Source organism: Tupaia chinensis, unplaced genomic scaffold (genome assembly GCF_000334495.1).
Source record: "Tupaia chinensis unplaced genomic scaffold, TupChi_1.0 Scaffold000074_1, whole genome shotgun sequence".
Lineage (NCBI taxonomy): Eukaryota > Metazoa > Chordata > Mammalia > Scandentia > Tupaiidae > Tupaia > Tupaia belangeri.
This window is the reverse complement of record NW_006159534.1, coordinates 1,391,571-1,403,236: the sequence shown is the minus strand read 5'-3', so window position 1 is coordinate 1,403,236 and position 11,666 is coordinate 1,391,571. Positions and strand designations below refer to the sequence as shown.

The 11,666-nt window shown below is 37.2% G+C and overlaps 1 protein-coding gene across 3 annotated transcripts in view; it reads right to left on the bottom strand.

Annotated features, from left to right (window-relative positions):
* TDRD5 (tudor domain containing 5) overlaps positions 1-11,666 on the bottom strand; it is a 100,257-nt gene that overhangs the window by 66,269 nt on the left and 22,322 nt on the right. For all 3 annotated transcript variants that reach the window (XM_027768074.1, XM_027768078.1, XM_027768079.1), the window contains exons 5-6: positions 5,666-5,749; positions 2,482-2,538 (exon numbers count right to left, since the gene is read on the bottom strand). In XM_027768074.1, coding sequence (XP_027623875.1) covers positions 2,482-2,538; positions 5,666-5,749 — 141 coding nt within the window. The remainder of the gene's footprint in view (positions 1-2,481; positions 2,539-5,665; positions 5,750-11,666) is intronic.

Genomic DNA, 11,666 nt, shown 5'->3' with positions numbered 1-11,666 from the left:
CAAAATGGCTGCTATATTTTCTAGCGAATATACGATGGTTATGGCATAAGAGGTTGATTTTACCAAACAATTCCATGATAATTAAGTCATATTGTATTACTCAGATTTTATTCTGTGATTTCACTATTTAAAAAGTGACTTGAGGGAGTCAGCAGATGGTGTGGCGGTTAAGGCACTAGACTTCCACCAGGCTGACCACAGTTCAAGTCCTGGACCTAATGGCTTGAAAAATCATGCCAGGCACATGTACATGCATACATACCTAAAATCCCGAGAGGAGACTGGGGGAGACAGGACTGCAGCATGGCTATCTCCCTTGGAGGAGTGAATCTACTTTCCTTCTCTCTGACTCTCTCTCCAGTGAGCACATGCACCCTACAGCAAAAACCTTAAAACATAACAAAACAAAACACCCTTGATGAGTCCTAAAAAACATCAGGACTCTCTATTTTAGCTTTCTCTCTATAGGCCAACTTGAAATCAAATTTGTGGCTTTAAACTACTTCCTTTAATACAATGTGAAATTAAGTTCTGTCACTATCTGAGGAATAATCAGCTATCAGAAAAATCTGCTGTTCAAATTTTCTTCTTTTTCTTCTATTGTAAGTTAAAATTTATTGAACAATTACTAAGTGCTAGTCACTATCCTAACTGCTATGTTTTTAAGTCATTTAAACATATCAAAACTTTTTTTTTAAGAGAGATTTTTGCTATAGGGTGCATATGCTCCCTGAAGAAACAGAAAGACAGAAAATGAGAGATCATTCCCCAGGGGGGATGGCCACACTGCAGTCACTTCTCCTCTATTCTCCTTTCAGGATTTTGGGCATGCATGCACACATGCACACTGTGATTCTGAAGCTGCCAGGTCTGGGACTTGAATTGCAGTTGCCTACGTGGGAGTCCAGCAATGTAACCATTACGCCACCTGCTGTTCCCAAACATCACAAAACTCTCTAATAAAGTCTGTATGTTACTTTGGGATAATATCTATCTATAAAATAGGACATAGAGGTGATATATTTTAAACGTTACTTTATGCTAGCTCACGATATCTGTGTTTATATCTGCAAATATACTATAGTTTTGATGGCATAGTAGTTAAGAGTTAGGATTCTGAAACCAGACTGCCAAGGTTCAAATCCTGGCTGCACTCACTTGTTACTGTCTATCTGACACTTAGACAAGTTACTTCTCTGTGCCTCTGCTGTGAAAATCTAATTATCAGATTAAAGGCACTCAGAATAGAGCATAATACACAGCTACACATACGAGGTTTAGCTTTTAAAAATATTTTATATATCACATGAGCTGACTTAACGATTCTGCAACTTGGATTTTTTATTCATTCAACAAATGGCTTGAAAAATGATCCATGCTGGGACCAGCAGATGGTGTACTGGTTATGTTGCTGGACCCCTCGATCTGGCAGCTTGAGACTCACGCTGGGCATGCATGACAAAAGTCATGAGAGGAGAATGGAGGAGAAGGGATTAAGGCATGGCCAAACCCTCAGGGTGTGATTTCTCACTTTCTATCTCTTTCTATCTTTCCTGCAAACTCATATTTGATACTCCTGTAGCAAAAAAAAAAAAAAAAAAAAAAACTCTCTTAAAAAAAATTCCACGTTGGGCCAGTAGATGGAGTAGTGATTAAGGTGCTAGATTCCCATGTGGTCAACCAGTTTCAGTCCTGGACCTGGCAGCTTCAAACTCACTGTGTGCACGTGCATGCATGTCTAAAATCCCAAGAGGAAAATGAAGGAGGAGGGATTGTAGCATGGCCATCCCCCCTGGGGGGTGGTGGTGGTGATTTCTTGCTTTCTGTCTCTCCAGAGAGCACACATGTCCTATAGCAAAAATCTCTTTAAAAAAATCTATGTTGCAGAACAGCTCTAACTCACCTTACACTATATATTATACCATTGTAAATATGTTGTCACTCTCAAATTATTTATCAATTCTACTGATGGTCATTTGTTTCCTGTTTTTTCTTGTCTTGTGATATGCACAGATATACGAATCTTCATGTGCACATGTGCGAGAGTTTCTCTAGGTTACATATGTAGAAGTGGAATTGCTGGCTCCTGGTGAAGCATACCTTCAACATCATTTGATAATGCCAAAATGCTTTCCAAAGGGGTTTTGTCCCACAAGCAGTGGATGAGATGTTCCATTTCTCCACATTCCCGTATTGTCAGACAATACCATTTGATATTGTGAGGCATTAAAAACAAGTTAATCTTTATTCTAATAGTATTATAACAAGTGATTTAAAAATATACCCTTCTGATAGATAAACAAGTATTTTATTAAGTGCCATATTCTTAATCTTTGTAATAAAAAAAAGACACTAAAGTGCAAAAGAAGATGTCTAAATGTTAGAGCACAGACTTGGAAGATACCTAGAGTAGCAACAAAATTTCTATCACAGGAAACATAAGGCATGAGGAATCAGGGTTAGTGAAAAAAAAACACTTACCTCAAACTCCTTAAGCAGTTTAGAAACAAGCAAACCCTCTGGAAATTTGGATACAACCTAATAAATAGAAAGTGAAATACAAAATAGATGCAATTAAAATACTGGATGACAAAAATATCAAAGTTAGACAGTATAAAATTAAATAGTAATAAAGACAAAAAAATGAGTGAACGAATGAATGAATTACAGTCACATTATACTGTTTTGTTGTTTTGATTGCCATTGGGCATGTGCACTCACAAGAGACAGAGAGAGCGAGAGGGGGAGAAAATACTCCCCACTTGGACAGGGTGATGCTGCAATCCTTCTTCCCCCATTTCTCCATTCCATTAGATCTGGTATGCACATACACAAGCAGGAGGCTTTTTCCTCCATTTCTCGGTCCCATGAGGATATTGGGCATGAATGCATGCAAGCACAGGGCTGGGATATGAACCACCTCAGCAATGTGGAACCCAGTTCCCTATGCAGCACTTAACTTCTATGCTACAGGGCCAGCACTGTTATTTTTTTGTTTTTGTTTTTGTTTTTCCTTTTAAAACCAGTTTCCAGCTTTTTTTTTCTCTTTTTTCTTTTTTTAAAAATAAACATTATCACAACAAAAAAAGACAGTGATTTCCAACATTTCCAGAGTTGAGAAATCTCTGTCATACAATATTGCAATGCCGCAAGTCTCTAGTAATTCTAAGCTTTCCTAACTCAACTAACATATTTAGCTTCAGTTCACACAAAATTAGTATTCTACAGCATATTTTTTTTTCCAAGAGATTTTTGCTATAGGGCTCTGTGCTTACCAGAGAGACAGAGAGAGACAGGATGGCCACACTGCAATCCCTTCTCCATTCTCCTCTCAGGATCTTGGGAATGCATGCACACACGCCTGGCGTGAGTTTTAAGTTGCCAGGTTCAGGACTCGAACTGCAGTCAATTATGTGTGAATCCAGTGGCATAACCATTACACCATCTGCTGGTCCCTCTACAGCATAATTTTAAGCATTTGTACTATTGGAAAATAAATGCAATATGCTGTGGCACAGCTTACAGCATATTATACTGCTGGGCAAAAAGGCACACAGCTGACCATAGGTTTAGATCCCTGTTTGGCCTAAAAGGACTCTAGGCACATCAAGTACCCTACTTCCTGAAGAGCTGGAGGGGTGAGGATGGGAAACACGGTGCGATGAGATCTTATCAAGAATGCTTTCTCTTTCTCCCTCCCTTGTTTATGCATGCATGGTATAGTTTTTTTTTTGTTTGTTTTTGGTTTTTTTTGTTTTTTTTTTAGAAAAAAAGAGAAAAAGAAATGCAATAGTTATTACAGAAGATTTGGAAATACAGTTAAGATTTTTAAAAATCTATAAATAGCAATTGTACATATGTACACAAAATGCCTATAATGTAATGTAAAAGTACATTCAATGTTTCTGTAGCCAGTTTTTAAATATCATGCCATTGACATTTTTCAATATCAGTAAACATGAATCAAACTGGCTATAGATTTATCAAAATAGTCAATATATCTAAATTTATGTACTCTATTCTATTTTTTAAAGTTTATTTATTTATTTCATAAGACATGGGGAGAGAATCAGCACCCACAGTGATCCATCCCTAGTCAGCCCCTGAGTCAGGGGAGGTATGTGTCGAGTGCACCCAGGCAGGTCTCCACATGAAAACCCAGAACTTCCCCACATAGGTCAGCCTCACAGAGCATAGTGTTTTACCATGATGCATCATTGTCCAGGCCCTTGAACCTCTCTATGGCTTCTTATTTTCATCACCACAAATATTGAGATAATTTTCCCCATGCTGTGTTTTGCATACTTGTTCAATGATCTCTAAGGATAAATTCCAAGGAAGAGAACTACTGTATCCCAATAAGGTATAAAAACTCTGTTTTCTGGGAACCAGCAATTAGCGTAATGGCTATGTCGCTGGACACCCACGTAGTCAACCATGGTTCGCGTCCCGGACCCGGTGGCTTAAAACTCATGCCGGGCGCATGGGTGTGCGTGCGCATGCCCAAGATCCCAAGAGGAGAATGGAGGAGAAGGGATTGCGGCGTGACCATCCCCCCTGGGGGGTAATTTCTCGCTTTCTGTCTCTATGTCTCTCTCTGTCTGTCTGGCGAGCGCACGCGCCCTACAGTGAAAATCTCTCCCGCCCTCCCCCTCCTCCCCAAAAAATTCAGTGTATATACCTTTTGGTCCAATATGTAACAGCCAAAGAACTTTCGCACGTTATAAGGCAAAACTGTAAGTCAGATCAAGGACATGATCATGCAACTTACATAAAATGACTACTAAGCACATGAAAGATGTTCAATGTAAAAGTCAAGAGATACAAATTAACCCATGACTGAATAGTAACACTTTACTGTCAGTGAGAGTGTATATTTGTTCAAACCTTTTAGGTGGCAATATAGTAATACTTATCATCAGAACATAAAATATTTAATACTTTTGACTAGCAATTCTACTTTTTTTTTTTTTAGGAAAGATTTTTGTTATGGCACATGCACTCACTGGAGAGCCAGAGAGACAGAAAGCAAAAAATGACACTTCAGGGGGATGGCCGTGCTGCAATCCCTTCTCCATTCTCTTCTCGGCATTTTGGACACGCATGCACACACATCTGGCATGAATTTTAAGCCACTGGGACCAGATCCTGAATGAAGGTCAACTATGTGGGAGTCCAGCAAATTAACCATTAGGTCATCTGCTGGTCCCTGGCAATTCCACTTTCAAAGAAATGTTCAAGGACATTAATAACAGCAGCAACTCAAATTATAATCGATCACAGATCTCATAAATGAAACATTATGTATCAGCATAATAGTATATCATATATTATCTGGAATATTATTTGGCATACAAATATATAAAATTGGTACTGGAATGATCTTGAATTGTTTGTCAACAGTGAATTGCTGGGGTGAGAGGAAGAGGAAGGGAAGAGGAACGTTTATGGAAGAACTTATATTTTCTAAATATTTTTACATGAAAAGTTTTAGGAATGAATATTTTATGGTTTTTCTGACTTTAAGAAAATAACCCCTCCATTTGCAGTATATTAAAAAAGTATAAATATAAATACTTGTAGGCCAGTTGAACTCAATTACAAAAGATACCTAACTTCATAATCAATCATTCTTACTTGCTTCCAAAAAACAGAAAATACTTACAAACTTTATCTTATATTTTAGTTCTGGACTGATAGTCCCTCCAGGTCCAATTTGTGCAATAACTGATTTGAATGTGTTCTCCAACTACAAAGAAAATAATAAAAGTTACAGTTCCCTCCAACAAGAGCCAAAGATAGATCAAAACTGTAAGTAAAAGAAACATCTATAAAAAGAAATTTATTTTAATAAAATGTATAAAATACATTTCTTAAGAAGCCTTATAATTTTCCATACCATATAAACACATTTAGGATAGACTCTTCATAAAATTAAACACTGAAGAATTGTCCAGGGTAAGTAACATTCTCTATAATAATTAGATTACAAAGTCTTCAATTCTCGATCTCATACTCTTACCAAGAAAGGATTTTTGCTACTAACTTTCTATCTTTAAGGGTATTCTATGCTTTTTGAACACATACTTAGTGAATGCTGAATACAGGGGAGAGAAGAACGCTGAATACAGGGGAGAGAAGAATGCTGAATGCAGGGAAGAAATGGGAAGGAGGAAAGGAATGAGTGTGAGTGAGGGCACGGATGAACATTGGGCCCCAAGGGCAGGAACGAAGAGCTCTTCTGTTGTATCGAAAGCTGAGGAAGAAAGAATTAGAGTAGAAGGAATTCCCTGCAAATGCAGGATCAAAGGTAGAGAGAGTTACTGTTTGAGAGCATCAGTATTATCTATGAATTCAGAAGCAAAATCCACTTCAAAAAGCAGAGGGAAATTTTTGGAAGGAGGTCAATATTTGAGAAAGTACAAAACAACCTATAAAAACAAAGTTGAGGATGGGACCAGCAGATGGTATAATGGTTACAATGCTAGACTCCAACATATCTGACTGTGGTTCAAGTCCTGAGTCCAGTGGCTTAAAACTCATACTGGGCATGTGTGCATGCATGCCCCAAATCCTGAGAGGTGACTGGGGGAAAAGAGATTACAGCATGGCCATTTCCCCCTGGGGGGTGATTTCTTACTTTCTGTCTGTCTCTGTCTCTCTGGCGAGCACATGTGTCCTATAGCAAAAAAATCTCTCAGGAAAGAAAAAAGTTGAGTAAACAATGGATGATAACCAAAACCAAGTAATAGGAAGTAGGGGCCTAAGTTAAGGATAGCAGGAGACTGAGGATTTTAGTAGAGAGAAATAGTATAGCATTGTCCCAACAAAGTAAAAAGATGGTGCATGGAAATAATTGAAAACTAAGTTGAAAGCACAGAAGATCATGACCAGAGATTAATATGGAATATAGTCGCATAACCAAGGTCTAGTGAATAGCTAAGCAGTAGAACTCTAGTAGTAGAGCGAAAGACGATGGAGTTACGTCCACTACAAGTCATTAAAGCGGATAACTAAACATCTTTTTAAAGTCATAGATATAAAGAAAAACATAAATTATCTAAGATCTTATAATCTAGACATAATCACTAGTAATATTTTTCCTTTAACCTTTTTTTTTTTTTGTCTTTCTTCTTATACTCACTTGGCTCTCATCACTTACAAACTATGTGGCATCCTAGGTCTCCATTTCTTTATCTGAAAAATGGGGATAATCTCAGCCTCTCATAAGGTTGCTATGAAAATAACAAAATAAGGTAGGAAGAGTGTTTTTCCATGGTGCCAGACTGCCAGGTGAGTTCCAGGTGACCCTTTCCTGTTCCTCTTGCACAGCACTGCTCACCCTCCCAAGAGTCTCTCTCAGGCTACTTGCTACTCTTCTTTCATCCAGTATCCCTGGTATCGCATTTAGCAGAAATCTCTCGATATTCTGACTGGGAGATGGCTTCTTGTTTAGCATCTAGGATTAAGTGTTTCCCTATTCTTACATTGTCTCAGATATCTCCATGTGGCTCTTGAAAAGGGAGGACTAGGTATCTATGATTACACAAAGCTCTGGGCCGTGGTCTTACATTCTTTACATTTCTTTATATCATGAAATGTCATGAAGTAATTCCCTAAATCTCTCCCAGTGAATAATAAGAGAATCTAAAGATAACTGTACCTTTTAATATCCCAATATGCTCTCACCACTTGAAGTTTAAATACAATAACTTATTAAATTATCACTGTACTAGATATTCCAGGGGACAAAAAAATAGGTTACTTTGACATGTAAATCCTCTCAAGGCACTTAAAATTAACTAGGTATGTGAGATAAATACATAAACAGATAAAACCTAAGGCTAAATATAAATGTCATCAACAAGGATACATGGCATTATGTTGTAAATATCCAAGATTCCTTTTAGAAGGGCATGAAGAATAGAGTTTCATAGAGAGACATAGTAGAGACACAGAAAGTAGAAGAAACTTCATAAACAAAGGAAAATGAATAAAATAAATAGTTTGCCTAAAGGCATTAGGGAAAATAGTGGAAGGGAAAACTGGAAAGGTAGATTAAAGTCATATTCTACAATACCTTAAATGCCAAGCTTTTCTTGGTTATGCAGACAAAAAGAGAGGTTCTGACACTTTAGATTTTTAGCAAGGGAGAGACATTATTAGAAGTATAATCTGGAGAGAATCAGCAGGTGGCATGGTGTTTAAAGGCACCGTACTCCTACATGGCTGACCAAGGTTTGAGTCCCAGAACTGGTAGCTTGAAACTCAAGCCAGCCACGTGTGTGTGCATGTCCAAAATCCTGAGAATGGAGAAAGGATTGCAGCATAGCCATCCCCACAGGGGTGATTTCTTGCTTTCTGTTTCTCTGGCGAGAGCACGTGTTCTATAACAAAAATCTCTCTAAAAAAATAATTAATTAAAGTAAAATAAAACAAAGGAATGGTTTCCACTCTCTTGCCACAAACAATCAGAAAGTAAAGAAAACATTTACTAACAATTATTTAAACATACTGCCTAATAGGTAGTGCACAACTGGGAGGTGGTCTCTCTGAATCTTCCTGCCTTACAGCCTGAATATTCAGGCTGCAGTGCAGAAAGCGATTCAGAAACAGAGCATGAGGTTCTAGATGAAATGAGTGAAAAGTTGGAAAACATCATTCCATACAAGTGTAAAATAAACAAAAAAACAGTTGTTGCTATCCTAGTATGAGACAAAATAGACTTCAAAATAAAATTTGGGGCAGCCCATGGCTTGGTGGTTAAAGGAGCTAGATCCCATCTGACTAACTACAAAGTTTAAAAGTTCAAATCCTGGCTCCAACAGCTTGAAAAACATAATGGGTTCATGTGCCTGCATGCCCAAAACCCAGATGCGCTGGCGAAATGGAGGAGAAGGGACTGTGGCATGACCATGTTTCACTGGAGTGTGCTTCTTCCCTCTGTCTTTCTCTGTCTGTCTCTCTGGCAAGTGCATATACCCCCTGACAAAACAAATAAATAAGTAAATAAATAATCAATAAGCAAAAAGAGACAAGGTTATCATATCATATTAAAGGGACCCACTCAACAAAAAGATATAACAATTATAAATATTTACACACTCAACATCGGGGTATCCAAATACATAAAATAAGGACTGTTAGACCTTAAGAGAGACATAGACTCTAATACATTAATTGTTGGGGATTTCAGCACCCCACTCTCACAACTGGATAGATCATCTAAAACAAACATTAATGGACACAGGAGTTAAATGATGTCATAAACCAAATGGACCTGACAGATATTTATAGAACATTTTCAACCAGAAAACACAGTCTATATTTATTTATTTTTTTTAGCAGCACATGACACATTTACTAAGACTGACCACATATTAGGGCACAAAACAAGCCTATACAAATTTATAAAACTAAAAATCATATCTAGCATCTTCTCTGACCAAAATAAAATTAAACATGGAATCAACAAAAAAATTCTGGAAAACAAAGTACCTAGAAACTAAGTAACATGCTCTTGAATGACTTTGAATCTACTGAAGAAACTAAGAATAAAACTTAAAAATTTCTTGAAACAAATGACAATAAAAATACTACACTCTAAAATCTCTGAGATACAGCAAAGGCAGTACTAAGACAGAAATTTATAGTAATCAGTGCTCGCTCATGAGAAACAAATTAGAGATTGCAAATAAACAACATAAGGATGCATCTCAAGGAGCTGGAAAAGAAAAGCTAGATCCAAAAGTAATAGAAGGAAAGAAATAATAAAGATCTTAGGAGAAATAAATGAAACAAGAGAATAAAAGAATAATTTTAAAAATCTTACAAAATTAAAAGCTAATTCTTCAAGAGAATAAAAAAAAACTGACAATCATTAGCTACATTAGGAAAAAGAAACAGAAGACTCCAATACATAAAGTCAGAAATTAAAAAGAGGACATTACAGTGAATATCACAGAAATACAATGATCATTAGGAATTATAAAAAGCTATTATATGGTTATAAGCTGAAAAACCTAAAAAAGATGGACACATTTCTGGACACATATAGCACAATTAGGTGGAATCAGTAAGATACAAAAAAAACCTGAATAATCCCATAATAAGTAATAAGACTGTGTCAGTAATCAATAATCTCCCAACAAGGAAAAGCTCAATTTTTAAAAATAATTTATTATTATTATTTATGCTATTTATCAATTGCTATACACCATTTAGACTGTAAAGAGACTTTACCCAGCATGATACACATTTCAGTCCAGTTGAGAATACTACACACATCCTCATCAACAGATAATAAACCGTATCTGTGTCTAAAAATATCGTACCTCTCCATTTTTTTCCCAAAATTTCATTTCTTGCACTCTTCCCCTCCCACACTTTCCTTCCACTTTGTCTCTAGTGTCCATAACATTTTTTTAATGTTTTTATGTCCTCCAGTCTTTCAATCTCTACCATAGAATGCAAACAGTCAGTATTTGTTAGGTGGAGACACACAATGTCTCTCTTTCATAGCCTGACTTGCTTCCCTCAGCAACAAATCTTCCATATTCCACTTTCTATCAAATTCCAGGTCCTTGTTTTTTTATGGTTGAATAATATTCCATGAAGTCTATGTGCCGCACTTTTTCAATCCATTCATCCGTTTGTGGACATTTAAGTTGGTTCCATGTCTTAGCAATTGTCAATAGTGTTGCAATAAATATAGTTGTGCAAGCACTTTTCTGATTGAATATTCTCCTGTCCTTTGGGTAGAAACCCAGGAGTGGAATTGCTGGATCATATGGTAGTTCTATTTGGAGGTCCTTGAGGAATCTCCATATTGTTCTCCACAGTGGCTGAACCAATTTACATTTCCACCAACAATGTAGGAGTGTTCCCCTTTCACTGTATTCCCTCCAGCACTTTTTTTTTTTTTTTTTAAATCTTTACCATTCTGACTGGGGTTAGGTGGTATCTCATTACGGTTTTGATCTTCATCTCCCTTATGATGAGGGATGTTGAGCATTTTTCATGTTTTTTGGCTGTTCCTATGTCTTCCTTAGAGAGTTGTTTATTCCATTCATTTTCCCATCTTTTAATTAGATTAATAATTTTTTTCTGGGTAAGCCACTTGAGTTCTCTGTGTACTCAGGTTACCAGTCCCTTATTTGAGGCACAATTAACAAAAAAATCTCTCCCATTCTGATGGTTGTCAATTCACACTAATTCCAGTGTCCTTTGCTGTGCAGAAACTTCTTAATCCAATGTAATCCCACCTGTCTATCTTGGGGATTATTGCTTGTGCTTCAGGGGTCTTGCCTAAGAAGTCTTTGCCTACTCCAGTGTCTCTCAGAGTTTCTCTAGTGTTTTCCACCAGTAGTTTTGTAGTTTGCAGTCTTAGGTTTAGATCTTTGATCCACTTTGAGTTGATTTTTGTTAATGGTGACAGGGGTTCAGATTCATCTTTCTGCAGGTGGGTACCCAGTTTTTCCAGCACCATTTGCTAAAGAGGTTCTCCTTTTCCCACGGAATTGACTGGTACCTTTTTTTTTTTTGAGAGATTTTCACTGTAGGGCGCGTGTGCTCGCCAGACAGACAGAGAGAGACATAGAGACAGAAAGCGAGAAATCACCCCCCAGGGGGGATGGTCACGCCGCAATCCCTTCTCCTCCATTCTC